General features: G+C 37.7%; 3 protein-coding genes across 3 annotated transcripts; 2 read left to right on the forward strand and 1 right to left on the reverse strand.

Annotated features, from left to right (window-relative positions):
* Window positions 1-97: 97 nt before the first annotated feature.
* nim1kb (NIM1 serine/threonine protein kinase) lies at window positions 98-4,070 on the forward strand. Its single transcript, XM_055180887.2, has 4 exons — window positions 98-741; window positions 2,111-2,401; window positions 2,503-2,771; window positions 2,850-4,070. Exons 2-4 carry the CDS (start codon window positions 2,128-2,130, stop codon window positions 3,594-3,596), a joined length of 1,290 nt encoding a protein of 429 aa, XP_055036862.2. The 5' UTR covers window positions 98-741; window positions 2,111-2,127; the 3' UTR covers window positions 3,597-4,070.
* Window positions 4,071-6,578: 2,508 nt separating this feature from the next.
* gadd45gb.1 (growth arrest and DNA-damage-inducible, gamma b, tandem duplicate 1) lies at window positions 6,579-8,021 on the reverse strand. Its single transcript, XM_055181194.2, has 3 exons — window positions 7,647-8,021; window positions 7,337-7,544; window positions 6,579-7,227 (listed from the first exon to the last, which is right to left on the reverse strand). Exons 1-3 carry the CDS (start codon window positions 7,787-7,789, stop codon window positions 7,114-7,116), a joined length of 465 nt encoding a protein of 154 aa, XP_055037169.1. The 5' UTR covers window positions 7,790-8,021; the 3' UTR covers window positions 6,579-7,113.
* Window positions 8,022-10,476: 2,455 nt separating this feature from the next.
* LOC129423958 (growth arrest and DNA damage-inducible protein GADD45 gamma) lies at window positions 10,477-11,679 on the forward strand. The gene is made up of 3 exons (XM_055180499.2): window positions 10,477-10,610; window positions 10,724-10,919; window positions 11,028-11,679. Exons 1-3 carry the CDS (start codon window positions 10,510-10,512, stop codon window positions 11,139-11,141), a joined length of 411 nt encoding a protein of 136 aa, XP_055036474.1. The 5' UTR covers window positions 10,477-10,509; the 3' UTR covers window positions 11,142-11,679.
* The last annotated feature ends 6,281 nt before the right edge of the window (window positions 11,680-17,960 follow it).

The following is a 17,960-nucleotide window of genomic DNA, read 5'->3' on the forward strand; positions in this document are numbered from 1 at the left end:
AACAATTATTAAAAGCATGCTTATGATGAATTAAAAATAATTTTATGTATAAGAGAAAAGGCATAAAAATATAGGACTACACAAAGAAAACCACTGATAGCACCTTGCTTTCTTTTCATCACAAGCGTGGCACATTTGAAGGTTGGCAGACTAGTAATAATCATATTATCAGTCAAGCCCTTTTGTTTGTCAGGGAGGACTGTACTAATCTTATTTAGTAATGCTGTTACATAACATCTGATCCTATACTGTAGAGTCAGAGATCAGACATGTTAAGATCACAGACAGTCTCATCTCTGGGTTCTTCTTCAGACTCTGGCACTAACTTAATAATATATAAGGAAAGGATCAAAAGGATCAGTGATGCTTGCCATTTATTCATTTTTGCTTTTTTATGGATTTTGCCTTTTGTGTATCAGTGCCATCGCCTTGGACAGTTGGGAGGATTAAGGAAGCTCTAAATAAAGCCGGTAGATTAAGAAACATGATACTGGCGTGTTCTGCCTCACTTTGACAGAGTGGAAGGCGCTGACATACACAGAAAAAAGAGAATATTTTTCATGGAGAAAATCCAGAATTTTACATTATGTGACGGGATGATCACCTGTGAAAAACAAAACTTTTTTACTCTATATTGACTATATTTCAGGAATCTAAAAAATGTGGACATATTCTTTGACTGCTAATATTATAAAAAAGAAAAGAAGAGATGATCATGATTCCAGAATGGTGATCCTCACGGTAAGATTTGTTGTTTTGCATTTTTTAACACTGTATAAAGTTATAACACTGTATAATGTGTGAATAGTGGGCTATTATCGCAGTGTTGGGGGTAACGCATTACAAGTAACATACGTATACACTGAAAAAAATGATTCATTGAATTTAATCAAATTTTAAGGTAAGTGGTTGCAATCAATCTATTTAAGCTAAATAAATTTATTAATAAAACTTTTGTTTAAATGTAGCTTGGATGGATTGATTGCAGCCACTTACCTTAAAAAATTGATTAAATTCAATGAATAATTTTTTTTCAGTGATAATATTACTTTTCTAACGTAACGAGTAAAGTTAAACGCATTTTTAAATGTACACATTAATATTTGAGTTACTTTTTAAAAAAGTAATCCAAGTTACTTTTTTAGTTAATTAATTAGATAAAAAATACTGAATTAAACTAAATGTAGTCACATTACACTGAAAAAAAAGTATTCATTCAATTTACTCAATTTTTTTAAGGTAAGTGGGTGCAATCAATTTATTTAAGCTACATTTAAACAAAAAAGATTAGTAAAGTAAAATAAAATATAAAACTTTGGTTTAAATGTAGCTTAAATAAATTGATTGCAACCACTTACCTTAAAAAATGTATTAAAATCAATGAATCATTTTTTCAGTGATAATATTACTTTTCTAAAGTAACAAGTAAAGTTAAACGCATTTTTAAATGTACACATTAATATTTGAGTTACTTTTTAAAAAAGTAATGCAAGATACTTTTTTAGTTTAATTAGATTCTGTACTGAATTAAACTAAACGTAGTCACATAACACTGAAAAAATGATTAATTCAATTTACTAAATTTTTTAAGATAAGTGGGTGCAATCATTTAAACAAAAAAATTAGAAAAACAAAACAAAAAACTTTTGATTAAATGTAGCTTAAATAAATTGATTGCGACCACTTACCTAAAAAAATTGCTTACATTGAATTAATAATTTTGTCAGTGTATGCATGGAGGCCAGAGCTCAACATTTTTGTGATGAAAAATGCAATTTCTGAATGCAGAACTTTTCTGTTCCTGCAAGGCCTGAAAGAGATCAAGCCTCAGCCAAGAAAAAGTAATGCAAAAGTAACTAAAAAGTAACGTAAGCATTTTTTCTGGGAGTAACTTAATAATGCATTACTTTAAAAAGTAACTTTCCCCAACAATGATTATCATGTTACAAAATCAAATGCACTGTAGTTAAAATGCAGATCAGACATTTGCACACCTATCCACACGCATTACTTTTAATTGTAATCTATTAAAGTGACTTCTATAAGTTGTACGTATAATAATGATAATCTGATACAAATCAGTGCTTATTGGTTCCTGTTTTCATTTTAGCCTTAAGCAGCAACAAAATGCCTTCAATGGCAAGTCAGGTGCATCCACAGGTGCACCGGCACAGCCTCTACACCCTGACAGACAGCTCAGAATGTGGTTCAGAGGAAGAAGATGTGGACCCTTCCCATCACCTGACACCCCTAGAAAAATTAACACTAGAAATGTGCAATAATAAGAATGTCATAAAGGAACTGACTGTGGGCAGACGGGTGGGCTTCTACAAAGTCCGCGGTCAAATAGGATGTGGAAACTTTTCGAAGGTCAAACTGGCCCTCCACGCACTTACCAAAGGTATAAATAGAACTACATCAGACTGAAAAAGAAACAAGTATAAGTAAAAGGATTAATTAGTTACATGTTAGTGACATATCCTGTGTTTGTGTATCCTGCAGACAAGGTTGCTCTTAAGGTTCTAGATAAGATAAGGCTCGATCTGCAGACCCAGAAGATGCTGACCAGAGAGATATCCAACATGGAGAACTTGTATCACCCAAACTTACTGCAACTCTATGAGGTTCTGGAGACTCCAAGTCGATTGTACCTGGTTCTGGAGTTTGCGGAGGAAGGGGACCTTCACACCAGAATCGGCACAGCAGGAAAACTCTGTGACCAAGAGAGCAAGATTATATTTGCACAAATTCTGTCAGCAGTCAAATACATGGTAAGACATGTGCCAACAGAAATACGTTGTAAAACTTTTTTTAAAATTGTAAACAAAATATTTGTGTGTTCATTTCAGCACGAGAACAACATCATTCATCGAGATTTGAAGGCTGAAAATGTTCTTTTTACCAGCAACACCTGTGTAAAGGTGGCCGACCTCGGCTTCAGCACGAGGGTCAATAATCGTAACCAAGCTCTAGATACATTTTGTGGTTCTCCTCCTTATGCCGCTCCCGAGCTTTTCAAAGATGAGTCTTACATCGGGCCACCTGTGGATGTGTGGGCTATGGGCATCCTATTGTTTTTCATGGTGACTGGCACCTTGCCTTTCCGTGCTGACACTATGCCCAGATTGAGGCAGGCCATCCTTGAAGGAGCCTACGTCCTGCCGACCTGGGTATCAGCTCCTTGTCAGCGGTTGATCCGGGGTATCCTGAAGCCAGAGCCTTCTGAACGATGTGCGCTGGACCAGATGCTCGGCTGTGAATGGTTGTTGCCAGTGGAATTATTCCGCCCTGTTCCTCCCTTATATCAGCTCAATCCCATCCATCTCCTAGAGGGGGAGCTAGACAGAGACCAGGTGGAGGTAAAAGCTATTATGGAAAAACTGGGAATCACTCAGCAACATATTCTTAATAACCAAGGAAAGAGCATTCGCAGTCCTATTACAGGGGTTTATCGTGTATTGCTGCACAGAGTTCGGAAAAGCAGGGGGGCCGAGTCTGCACCTACAATCAGTGGTGTTGTCAAAGACCCGAAAAGAGACAGCCTGCGTGTTTACAGGAATCTACGGCACTCTTCAAAACTGTGTCTTCTTTCTTAATCAGCTTATCTTTGTGGGACTTTGCAGATGTGCATGCGACTTGCAGTCTTTCACAGACAATTTAACGTTAACATGTGTTATATTATTGCATTTGGCAGAAGCTTTATCCAAAGTGACAGTGCATTACAAGGCATACATTTTACCAACGTGTGTTCCCTGGGTTTGAACCCATGACCTTTTGTGCTGCTAACGCCATGCTCAATGAGCTATACAGGAGCACCTTGTATAATGTGTTATTATCACTAGTCAGACCTTTAAGACATTCATTTAAGAACATAATTCTGTGGTGAGTCGTGACACTACATACCTCATTTCACAATGAATACATCATAGGTCTTCAACAGGGGGTCAGGGGACCCTTGGAGGTCCGTTGTGGTATTACTGGGGGTCCCCCAAATATCGTTTGAATGCAATTTTTTTTTAGAAAAATTAAATTATGCGTTCATTAAATATTAAACTACGGAGCCCCTAAGGGGACATGGAGCAGAAATTAAATAAAGTTTGGTTTCACGTGCTCACGTGGAACTTTCACGTGCGCAAATGAAACTTTCGCTTTCATATGCGCACGCGGTAGTTTCACATGCGCACGTGTAAGTTTTACGTAAGCACGCGAAACTAAACTTAAAAAAATTCTGCACATAAAGGTTTCACCTGCGCACGTGAAACTATCACGTTTAGTTTCGGGTGCTCACGTGAAACTATCGCCTGCTCACGTGAAACTTTCGAGTGCGCAAAAGAAACTTTCGCTTTCACATGTGCACGCGATAGTTTCACATGTGCGCCCGAAAGTTTCACATGAGCACGCGAAACTAAACTTAAAAAAAGATCTGCACATAAAGATTTCGTGTGAGCACATGAAGGTTTCACGTGAGCACATGAAAGTTTCACGTGAGCACATGAAACTAAACTTTAGATTTTTTTTGCTTCAATGTCACCTTAGGGGCTCGGTATTAGGTGCAGTGAGTAATTTTTAAAAGGATCTCTTGACAGAAATTTAAAATAATATAAAGTATATTATTTTACATTTCTGTGTATAAAGACCTTTTATAATGAACTGTTATGTTTTAATTACCTTAGAATGAGACATTTTTATCTACATACACAGATGGTCCCCTTACGTGGAAGTCGCCATTTTGTGCCGCCATGTTTCTACAGAAGCCCTTAACGGACAAACTTTCTTACTAAGTTGTCTCCGACGATGACATGTTTGTCCGGTGGCAGCTACCGTAGCTTCTCTATGCGTTTCAAAAGCAATGGACTGAGCCGTTGGTTGCAATTCGCAACATCACCACTAGATGCTGCTAAAATTTACACAATGCACCTTTAATTATGTAATTATTTAAGAAATATACTACCGCTTAGTTTCATGTGCTCATGTGAAACTTTCGCATGCACACGTGAGACTTTCGCGTGCGCACGTGGAACTTTCGCATGCACACGTGAAACTTTCACTTTCATGTGCGCATGGGATGGTTTCACGTGCGCGCGCAGAGGTTTCACATTAGCACGCGAAACTAAACGCGGTGGTATATTTTTTAAATAATTACAAAAATTCTGCACATGAAGGTTTTGCGTGAGCACATAAAAGTTTCACGTGAGCACATGAAAGTTTCACGTGGGCACATGAAACTAAACTTTCAATTTCGATGTCACCTTAGGGGCTCGGAATTAAACATTAATTATGTAATTATTTAAAAAACATATTTAATAAAAAATTCTAACTTAGAATGAAGAGCATAGTGTTCCCATAATAAAATATTCGACATTAAATTAAAATATTATCACTTTAAAAAGCAATTGTTGTTGCATTTACAAGTCATTTTAACTTTTTTGGCTAGTATTCTAGTTGACAGTTATAAGTTTAATCAATTTAAAATTAAAATTAATTTCAACTTCTTTTTACTAGTGAGAAGTTGCTATAAACTATAAAAAATAAAGTTGAATTAGTTTATTTTTACTTCTTTTTTATATATATATAACTCCTCACTAGTACAAAAAGTTTAAATTAAGTTTAAATTGCTTAAACTTAAAAATTTAAGAGCAATAAGAGGTTTTTACAGTGTATGACAAAAAGTATTATTTGAATTTCTTTGTAACAATTTATTTGTCTTTATTTCATAAATGGGGGTCCCTGCTCCTCTGTGGCTTGGGTTGGGCTTGAAATAGGATGAAGACCTCTGTGGTACATTTGATCAAAAAGACATTCTTCTTATTGCATTCACAATACTTTATATTGTTTCATTACCTCTATGTACTAAGTAAGTGTATGTAAGTGTAAGTTTTATCATATTCACCAGCTGTTTTATATTTTTGTAAATAAAATGTCTAACATTTGTCTGCTCTCTATTTAAATCCTTGCTCTTGCCTAACACAGCTTGCCCTACTTTCCTCTACAAACTTTTCACTCAATAGGCATACATAATCAGTTTACAGCCTCTGTGCGTTTTCATTAAGGCTCTCTGTCAACGTTGAGAGCTGCAGCAATCCGTGCAGAAGCCACAGGCGGTTTGTAACAATACAGCAACTGACAGGGAGCAATACGAGTGGCAGCCCAACACTCACCGCCTTCACCTCCCATCTGCGCAGCCTGGCAGATGGAGCAGCGTCGTAGCTCAGACATCTGCCGGGTAACAATGACTTCCTTGTGCTGGGGCCCCCAATTTAACGGGACAGCGCGTTACCATTGTGTTGTAGCTATACACATGCAGATCAGGGATGGCTGCAGATGGCAGCTGACACTATGTGCTGCCCCCATTGAGATACTTTAGCATGACAACTTTAATACCATAACCTCTCAGATATGAAGTGTGAGTTTTTCGTCATCTGCTGCAAAAGTAAACACGTGACACAAAATGTTTTTGTTTTTAATTATTTATTGTATGCATACATAATTTCTACAATGAATAAATTGAAAAGGCATATTTAAATATTTTTCTCATCACATATTTCTAAAGTTAAACCTTTAGAGTGTTAAGTTAACTTTTTTTTTACTTTTTTGTCATATTTATTTTTCTAAAGTGAAACCTTTAGAGTATAAGACAATTCTGGAAAGTGGAAAGCACATTGCTGACAATAAAGTACGTTATATTGTGCAACAATTACATTTTTAAAAACGTCGGTGATGTTAAAGTCCATTTTTTAAAAACGTTGCTTCGACGCACCGCCGCGTCCTCTGCGTGTCCAACGCATGCGATATTTGCTCTGTGATAAACAGAGGCAAAACTCGCTTCTCCTTTCTCTCCAAACCTCATCCGCACAAAGAATGAGGGCCATTGTGTCGCTCTCGTGGCATACCTGACCTCATTCACATAAAGAATGAGGATCATCTTGGCATGGACGTGACGAGAAACGACGTAGAACCGCGGGGGCCACTCGGGCCTGCCTCGCGCTGCCTGGACTGTTAAGCCTCCTCAGGAGCATCCAGGGATGTGGAAACATCATCATCCTTGATTCAAAGGATGAGCAGAGTATTCCTCAAGGTTTACAACATCTCAGCAAAGAAGTGTAAAGCTCCAGATCAACGCTCGGGCAGGGTGATCTCAGGAACCCAGTCGTTATAACTGCGACTTTCTTCGCAGAACAGGTGGAGCTTTTCTAGAGCAGGATCTTCCCATGAACCATCAGCTGGGTTCTGTTGTGAAAAATAAAGCGCAATTAATACCACAGGCAGCAAATTGCAAACACAGATATATATTTTGTGTTTTTCTTTTAAAATAAAACATTTTGTATAGTGTACATACCGTGATGAGAACGCAGTGAGCATCCTCAAATTCTCCTGACTTGTCACCAACAATTTCAGCAAGACGCTGCATGTCGTTCACCCTGACGATGCTGATGTCGTTGTCAAAACAGAAGGCTTGGATGAGAGTAAAGTGGATCTGAAGAGCGATGTCACACTCAAAGTCTTCATCCATCGCCAGGACGCAGAAAGACACGCTGTCTGGGTCACTGAAACATAAGAAAAACAAAACATAAGTATCACTTGTACAACGCTTAGCAGCATGAAAGTTAAACGTGTTGCATGAGAAAAGCAATGAACGGAATACTCACACATTCATCACTTTAGCAGATTCATAAACACCGACGGTGAGGCATTCGTTGTTTTGGGCAGAAACCAAAACTTCTTCGAGTGCTTTCCCTGTGCACTGAGCTCTCTCGATGGGCTTCTGGATGACAACTTCCTCAAGAGTCATGATGCTGGAAAGGATAGATGATACGTCCACAAGGGAGATGATAGCAGTTCTGCAGTTGGAGATAATCCGAGAGGATTGGTGCTGGAGTAGCGCGTGCTTGGTCCTTTTATCCTCATCGGCTCGTGGTGGCTATGAAAGAGGCGTCTTCTGATTGGTTCATCCTGAATGGTGTATTGCTATGCTAATGTTATTGTCACACTCCGGCTCGTGGCAGATTGATGAGGGCTGTATGTCACTTTTAGGACTTATACTTTAACAGATTTTGTTGTTTTGTGAAATAAAACTAATATGTTCTCAAAAATGTTGTGTAATGCTTGGATAAAAGGGTTGTTTGATTAAATGTAAGCTTATATTATAAGAGAAATGTATTCTTATACAAAGAAAATGTTTGTATGATTCTAAATTTTGCGTTTCAATGCAGAATTGAAACAAACAGAATTGCTCTGCCCCTTACATAATATTTTAATACACAAAAATATAAGTTTGCTTTATTTTCAGAACTTTTTATTATGAAAAAATAAATAAATGATGAAAGTGAGCCAATGTGGATAAGGGATTGTGCCCCCCACCCCCTGCGTAAAGGACAGGTGGAGTGTGGCCATCTGTGGATACACTGAAACGGCCCTATTGTGAGTGCAGAAACTTCTATTATTAGACGCCTTTACAAATGCAAATAAGATGCGCGTGCCATGACGCCCCGGTGCCCAATCTGCCCTGCTGCTGCACCCTTAAACCACGTGATTAGATACAGCTATCCAAATGTAGGCCACCCTGCAGTGTGTTTATATTCTATTTTGCGAGTTTGTGTTCTGTAGGATGTTTAACTCAGCATCTATTAATGATTTGCTAACAAACGATTTGCTTTACATGCACTGATGCTGTGTTCACTCTGTAGACAGGAGGGTCTAAATCTGCACATTATTTATTTCATAAAGTGTTCTTTAAAACAAACGTGTTATAACGAACAAACGTGTCACAGTCCTAATTTCTAAAAATAAGCATATATGCACTGAGTGCAAGAAGGTTTCTTTTTCGTTACTTAAGGGCCAAGATAACAGGTTGACGATGACTGATGCAGGCCTATTGTTACCCTGCAGAACAGGAGCAGATGGAGAGGCCACACTTTGGATGCCCCCACTCGCCCCACATATGACTATTGTGTGCATGTTTTTTTGCGTGTGTGCCTAAGAATTGGACATAAAATAGGTTCGGTTTAACTCTTCGTTAGTAGAATAAAGAAAACACTACATGCAAAATATTTTTTTTATATGTTTAACTGCACATTGTAAGTTTCATGCAGCATGCAAAGAAATGACGGGCAGCTGTAGAAGAAACACCCAGTAAATAAATACAGTATACAAAACTTTCTTTAAAGGCTTTATTTACACAGTACAATGTAGTCCTGCAAAATGAAAAGAACTCAATAAGTAGTTTCATATAGCAAAGACTCCTGCAACGGATGGATGCATTGTTCTGCAATCACATCTGCAGACCGCCGCACAACTCTTCCCTACCCCCCATTTGGTGCACGAGAGTGACAGGTGTTTTAAGACAAACCTGCTCGTGCGCAAAGCAGACTAATCGAACAATTGCATTCCCTCCTGTAGCTGCAGATTAGCACAGTCATCTGTCAGAAAGTCATTGAAGTTTTCTGTATACGAATTACAAGTAAATCAATAAAAGTTAAGCAAAAGTTATATGTTTTAATCATGCAGTTAAAACTACACTTTTTTATACATTTCCATAAATTAAACAAAATGGTAAAAAAACAGAAAACAAATGAGAAAACAATAAATAAAACGTCACGAAACGATTCGCCATATAAGTGAATGGGAAGGACTAGCGTATCATATGCACGCAAAATCGGAATTTGGCGTATCTATTGCACGATAATGACACTGCGTGTCATTTGTACGCTTTTTGGTGAGAATGGGTTGATAAGTCAGATATAAGTTATGTATAAGTTAAATCCTTGCTTAGCTGATCTCTTATCTTCCCCCATCAGCAGATGGGCAGTGTTTCCATAGCAAAAGAGAAGCAGGTCCAGATGCCACGCGCCTTAAGTCCGGTCATCTTTGGGTATGCAAATTAGCCACGCGTGTCTGATACAATCAGCAATAGGTAATAAATAATAAACTCTGCACAAACGAGCAGCAAAAGTTTTATAATTTCTCTATTTGTGACAAATTCGTAATAGGCTGTTCACATCACTCATGATTCTTACAAAAATGTTTTACAAGCAATATTTTGTCTCATTCAATTTAAATATATAATTTATCTTATTATATTTATCTTTTCATTCCTTTATAACTTAACATAAAAGAACATTAAAAAAACACCAAAACTAACTTTCTACCTATGTTGTAATGATTAAAGTTACAGCGCCTACGTAGGCTTATACAATAAATATAAACATTACTTTTTAGTCTGTTCATTTTTTTTGGCATGTCATCTGATTATTAAAGGTGAACAGTATACTAAAAAGGATCAAACTTTGATCCTTTCTTAGACTTCTACAGATGTCATGCATGTCTAAAGGCACGCGTCTTGGATACGTCCGTTTCTTTTTTTGTTCTGACCAGCCAATCAGATCGCGCGGTGGAAACGCGTGCCACTGTCGCACTATAAGTACTGGTCGCGTGTCAGGTTTGTGCTCACTCTTCTCGATCCACTATATACTGTATCTTAAACGGCCAAAGTCTACTTTATTCAAAGCCAGGATGGTTATTGAAGGGAAATCTCTGTCTGAAGCTCTGCTGTCTGCCAAGGCAGAGGGTCGACTTACTGTTGGTGTCTATGAAAGCGCACAAATAATGAACGAGTAAGTCTGGAAATAATCTGTCGTCTTTACGAAATATATTATATTTGTTATATGGCTTATTTAATGTCTGTTTTTGCATGTCAACTCACCTCAAACTTCTTTTGTTTTTACAGGGACCCTGACAGTGTGTCTTTCTGCGTTTTGGCTACTGATGACTTTGAGTGTGACATCGCTCTCCAAATCCATTTTACTCTGATTCAAGCCTTTTGCTTTGACAACGACATAAGCATCGTCAGGGTGAATGACTTGAAACGTCTTCGAAACCTGGTTGGTGCCAAGGGCCAGGACGCGCACTGTGTCCTTATAACGGTAAGCGCGCATGCTGCTTAAGATTGATTTTATATTTAAGAGCACAATCATCATCTTATTTTGCAGTGCATTCCAATGTTTTTGATTGAATTTTTTATGTTTTTACAGAACCCAGCTGATGATTCATGGGAAGATCCTGCTCTAGAAAAGCTCCACCTGTTCTGCGAGGAAAGTCGCAGTTATAACGACTGGGTTCCTGAGATCACCCTGCCCGAGCGTTGATCTGGAGCTTTACTCTTCTTTGCTGAGATGATGTAAACCTTGAGGAATACTCTGCTCATTCTTTGAATTAAGGATGATGATGTTTCCACATCCCTGGATGCTCCTGAGGAGGCTTATCAGTCCAGGCAGCGCGAGGCAGGCCCGAGTGGCCCCCGCGGTTCTACGTCGTTTCTCGTCACGTCCATGCCAAGATGATCCTCATTCTTTATGTGAATGAGGTCAGGTATGCCACGAGAGCGACACAATGGCCCTCATTCTTTGTGCGGATGAGGTTTGGAGAGAAAGGAGAAGCGAGTTTTGCCTCTGTTTATCACAGAGCAAATATCGCATGCGTTGGACACGCAGAGGACGCGGCGGTGCGTCGAAGCAACGTTTTTGAAAATGGACTTTAACATCACCGACGTTTTTAAAAATGTAATTGTTGCACAATATAACGTACCTTATTGTCAACAATGTGCTTTCCACTTTCCAGAATTGTCTTATACTCTAAAGGTTTCACTTTAGAAAAATTAATTTGACAAAAAAAGAGAAATAAAAATAACAGAAAAGAAAGATTAAAGTAAATCTAAAGTTTAAACTTTAGAATGATGTGATACGAAACAAGAAAACATATTTATTTGTTTTAAATAATTCTAGACAAAAAAGAAATGAAGAAATGTTTAACGCTGTCTAAAGTTTTCATTGTGGATATTTTGGGTCAGAAAAATTCAAATAAAAGAGTTTCAATTAAGCTTGTTTGTGCAGCCAATTCATTCTTGTGCATGATATGATAACAGTTGGGGTGGTTTCCCGTACAGGGATTAGCTTAAGCCAGGACTAGACCTGAGTTTAATTGGGAAATATAACTACAAATATACCTTACTAAAACATTACTTATGTGCATTTTGAGGCAAAACAAAGGGCACTGATGTATTTAAAGATATTTCAGTGCAAGTTGTTTTGAGTTTGGAGAACTCTTACATTTATTTTAGTCTAAGACTAGTCCAATCCCTGTCTGGAAAACCGCCCATAGGGTCAATTTCCAGGCAGGCTTAAGCCTATATTTCTAGACTAAAATGCATGTTTTAGCTGTCTTACTTGAAAATATCTTGCACTGACCTATCTTTAACTATATCAGGGCCATAGTTTTGTCTGAAGATGCACACCAGTAATGTTTTTGTAAGGCATGTTTGTAAAAACTACTTAAATGTCCTAATATAACTAAGGCCTAGTCCTGGATTAACCCTAAACCCTCTCTGGGAAACCATACAATAGTTTTACATTGTTACAGGTTTTATAATTCTTATCTTTTCTTGCAATAAGAAAAAAACTTCATAGTATAAGCATGTTATTAAAATCAAATTGTCTATTTTCACACAAACATTGCCCAAATAATGAAAGCTCCATATGTGCATATGACAAGTCTTGCTAACAGAGTTAAAATCTAAATGTTACACATATTCATATCACAAATGACATTTAAATGCAGAATCCAGACTTCAGTTATGATGCCGTAATGTTTTCTTAAAAATTGTGTACTTTCTAAATTTCCTCTAGAAGTCAGAAACTGTAAAGTCACATTTTAAGACTTTCATCCTTTAAGTTATTTTTTGAAATTAAACTAAAATCTTCATCTTCCAGCTTTGCATATAGGTTGTGAGTAAATGGTTGTTTAATTAAATGTCATATTTAACAAAAATACATATTAAACAGAGAAATCATCTGTATTGTTATACCTCTTAAAGGGTGCACTAAAATTAAGTTTTGCTTTAGGTTTAACAGCGTTTAAATAATCAAAAATTTAGATATGGTAATACAATAGGGATAATATGTCTGTTCCAAAGTAGTTTAGTGTAGGGCCTGACAAACCTTTGTATAATTGAAATTAATTATTTATGAATGTTTTATACTTAAATTAATAAACTCAATATATCTTATTTTGATTGAAGAACATAACTTGTAAAAGTTCTAATAGTGAGAAATACTGAGTAACTTTCTTAGGTGAAATAGATATGTTTATCCAGCAGGGCAACTTTCACAACATTAAGTGGATAAGCTTCAGTACAAAGCACTCTTGCGTGTGTGATATTGCTAAATTATTACACTTACCCCTGGTTTCACAAACAAGGCTTCAGCCTAGTTCTCAACGTGACATGCTTCAGCTGTCTCAACTGTAAATAACTTGCGCTGAAACATCTTAAAATATGCCAGTGCCATTAATTTGTCTCAAGATAAACACAAGTAATGTTTTATTCAAGGCATGTTTATATAAAATGCAAAAAGGGATAGTTCACCCAAAAATGAAAATTCTCTCATCATTTACTCATCCTCATGTTGTTCTAAAACTGTATGAGTTTTTTTTTTCTTATGAACACAAAAGAAGATATTTTGAGAAATGATGGTATTACAGCATGTCCATTGACTTCCATAGTAGGAAAAAAATATTTTGGAAGTATTGTGATGATGAAAAAAATATTTTTTAAAATGATGGAAAGCACACAGTTGACGATACCCATTAAATTCCATCATATTTTTTTCCTACTATGGAAGTCAATGGACACTATATGCTGTGTGTTTACCATAATTTCTCAAAATATCTTCATTTGTTTTTATCAGAAAAAAAGAAATTCATACAGGTTTAAAACAACATGAGGATGAGTAAATGATAACAGAATTTTCATTTTTTTGGTGAACTATCCCTTTAAACGTCTTAATTTAACTAAGGCTTAGTCCTGGATTTAGCAAAGCCTTGTCTGTGAAACCAGGCCGGGTTTTATTCATTAAAGGGATAGTTCACTTTAAAATGAAAATTCTGTCATCATTTACTCATCCTCATGTTGTTCTAAAACTGTATGAATTTCTTTTTTCTAATGAACACAAAAGAAGACATTTTGAGAAATTATGGTAAACACACAGCAGTAAGTGACCATAGACTTCCACAGAAGGAAAAAATATTTTGGAATTATTGTGATAAATGACTAAAAACATATTTTGATAAATGATGGTAAGCATACTATATAAGTTGGCAGTACCCATTAAATTCCATCATATTTTTTATTCCTACTATGGATATGGTCACTTACTGCTGTGTGTTTACCATCATTTCTCAAAATATCTTCTTTTGTGTTCATCAGAAAAAAGAAATTAATACAGGTTAAGAACAACATGAGGATGAGTAAATGATGACCGAATTTTCATTTTAAAGTGAAATATAGATGTGCATTTTGAAGAATACAGGAACTAAAACAAACTTAGCATCAGCATCAGTTTTTGTATCAACTTAGTCAATGACACTAACTGAACTTTCTCCTCCTATTATTTGTAAAGACTCAGATGACGAGGATTTTCTTCTTAACAACAGCTTCTGATTGGCTGAGAAAGTACCATCTGGTCACCCTTCCCCACTCCCTCAAAACTTCTGGTCATAAAACAGAAAAAAAAGAATTCAGCATTTAATATTACACTTTTAAGTGGTTTACACAGCATGTTTATAAACTTTTGTTAGTCAACATTAAAATGAATGAAAATATAAGGGGATATGTATACTGTTTTAAACGTTTAGCACACTGCAACTATCATTACATGTACTATGCATGCTTGCAAAAGTTAATATTAGTAAAACTTGTTGAGTGCATAATCAACCTTTTTAGCCAAACTATAAAATATCTCTTTAAATTAATCTTTGGTGCAACTTTCGTTCAGAAACATTGCATGACCTTGCAGGCGCATGCAGTTGAATTATCTCTGCAACATTAGCTCTGAATCTCCAGCATTGTTCTCAACTACCATAAGGGTAAAGGAGCAATTAAATAAACCCCTGCAGAACAATACGCCAGCGTGCAGGCGAGCTCCATTGTGCTGCTTCAGACAGCCAGTGCCTGCAGAATACAAATAAAGCCAAGCCCTATAAACCTAAAACCTATCCAGAGACTAAGCCACAAAAACCCGCTCCATCTGCTCTTCTGCATAATGAGCTGAAGTGTGGGTGCCTAGCAGGGGGAGGCCCTGTGCCTGGCACAAGCCAGTCTCCATGCGACCATTCTCCCTGGGGACATCTGCCCCTCACCACTGAGTGGCCCATATAATACCCCCCGTGTTTCATTGGCGGACCGCTTTGGAGAACCGAGGGAGGATCTACATATGTCCCAGAGATGAGGTCTGCTGTCACGTCCAGGCCATCTACTTTTGATATACGAGTGCTACTCTGCACCCCCCTACAGATGCTATGAGGAGCTTTAACGGCCTTATTATAATATTACATTATCTCTGTCGCCCCAACACACGCTTTTGCATGCTCTGATTGGCCCTTTCATTCGACCCTCATCGCCCCCCTCCTGTATAGATGCTCCAGGAACGGGAGCAGATGGCGAAGGGAGAATTGGGAAGGGGTCTCCTGTTGCCGAGGTTACGGCATCGGTATTTCTGTTGCCCCAACAAACACCTTATCAAGAATGAGCCTTGGGGTGTTATAAAAAGATGAGGAACAACCGAAGCAGGAATGCTTTGATTGTGATGTCAACAAAATCAACAAGCATTTTGAAGAGCTACGCTGCTTTGATATGTTTGTAAATAATAGTCTACTGCTAACGCATGCAAACACTTTATTTATTTGTGTACCGTAAATATAAAAATGAGACATTTGAAAATGTACATTGATGCATCAATTACAACGTATGCATTTTATCAGTTTGTGCATTTCCTGCGATCGAACCCATGCTTTTTTGCACGGCAATGCTCTAACAAATGAGCTACACAAGATTTAAAAATAACTAAAATGAATATTAAATAAGAACAAATTGTCAATTAAATGCATTCTTGTTGCATTTTTTTTTTTTTTTGCATTTCATTTTCATTGCTTTTGCTTTGCATGTTGCCTAGCAGACTGGAAGGGAGGCCTGCAGATTATATTTTTGTAGCAGGAGAGACTACAGTCTGCAGTGTATGGTAATCACTCATTATGTGAGCCAGCTGTCCTTATGAACAGGGTCAGAGGGTCAGGCCTCCTGCCTAATGTTGACAACCCTGCACGAGCGCCAGGGTCTCTTCTCCTCCACATCACCTGCTCAAACATTCAACTGCATGTAGAGCTTTAGTCACAAAAATTTGGAACAATCCCAAAATTCCTTGTTGCTCCATGCTTTGCTTTTTTGTGTTGCAAAACATGATGCAAACATAACGTTTCGCCATTATCTGTTGCATGGTGCTAGCAAAATTTAATGAAAACAATGTCGTTCTAGAAAATATCTTAAGTTGCTTTAAAAGCATTTCCTTTAAATTCAAAATGTAAATGTATAGTAATTTACATTACATTTACATTTACTTAAAGGTATTGATAACTAATTTAGCACTATACTGCAAATGCACTTGTATTGATAAGAATGCATATTGGTATGGGCACACACAGTCGTGCATTGTCTAAATACAGACATATCAGGCTTCATATCAGCACCAGATCAAGGCTGTGCTTTGCTGATGCATGCTTGCTAGTGTTGAAGCTCTATGAAGCTCTATCTGCCAGACGTTGTTATGACTCTTAAAGATTGCTGTAGGCTCGTTCCCCTCTTGATGTTGCAGGACTAGAACGTGTTTTTGTATCAGGAATATTTTGTGTGTGTGTGTTACATTGTTAGGGGGTTTGGGTCAGAGAGTTTGTCTGTAGTGACCAGCTGTGCTGCCGGGTGCAGCCTGGGCCCCGAGGGCTGCAGAAGAGCCATATCAGATGGTTGAAAGGAGGTGGTGCGGAGAGGCTCCAAAAGCAGACAAAAGCCACAGCCTCCTCTTCTGCTCCTGATTCAAAAAGAGTAGGAGTGGGGTGGGGGGGGGGGGTCAGGGGTGGTGTTAGAACACAAAAGTGCACAGAGCCCCCTGTCAAAAGGAAAAAACCTCCCCACCCTTTGTTGGAGGTTTGAAAGAGCGTCGCGGTCGCATCAGCAGCTGCTGCGCCTGCACTGGATATTCGAGATGCCCCTTTTCATGAACACAAAGTCTGGGGCCGGTGGGGGTGTGTAGAGGACAAGGGGCATGCAGGATTTGTGTTCAAAACGAAAGGCACACTTTGCAGATACAACCATCTTGTAAAGGGGTAAAGGGAGGAGGGAAGGTGGAGATCTGAACTGCAGGAAAAAAATGTAAAGATGGCTGTCTTTAACGTGAATGAATCCATCACTTCACAAAAGGGTCCCACAGGGCAGCCATATGGGCAGAGGATCGTTGGCTTTTGTCTGGCTATCACCGGTACCTTTTATCACCGCTTAAACAACCTCAAAAGCTTCAACAAACAAAAGTCTTCATATTTAGCTATAGGGTATTTATTAGTTTATTGCAGGAGCATGGTGGGTGCAATAACTTTAAAGCAAAAGAATTTCATCAATTTAACATGCCATCAAACAGCATACCCTTAAAAATATTTTTATGAAAAGTTTGCACTACATTTGTTCTGCATGCAGTTTATGCTATTATTAAATAAGTATGTATTATTAAGTAAGTTAGTATTTTTTTAGAGAAAGGCAGGGGTTCAAAGAGCCCTGAATTGATTAATTTAAAACCACTTGCATGAAGCTCGACAGTTCAAGTGTGCTCAGAAAAGTACAGGGTCTACTATTGTTCAAAGGGCGCCCTCTTGTGGTACTTATATAAATGAACTACTTCTATAAATTAACCATTATTTTATATAGGGGCAGTTACGTTCCCGAACAGGGATTAGCTTAATCCAGGACTAGGCCTTAGTTTAATTAAGAAATATAACTAGTTTTAACAAACATGCCTTACTAAAAACATTACCTGTGTGCATTTTGAGGCAAAACAAAGGGCACTGATGTATTTTAAGACATGTAAGTGCAA

This window comes from Misgurnus anguillicaudatus, chromosome 9 (genome assembly GCF_027580225.2).
Source record: "Misgurnus anguillicaudatus chromosome 9, ASM2758022v2, whole genome shotgun sequence".
Classification (NCBI taxonomy): Eukaryota; Metazoa; Chordata; class Actinopteri; order Cypriniformes; family Cobitidae; genus Misgurnus; species Misgurnus anguillicaudatus.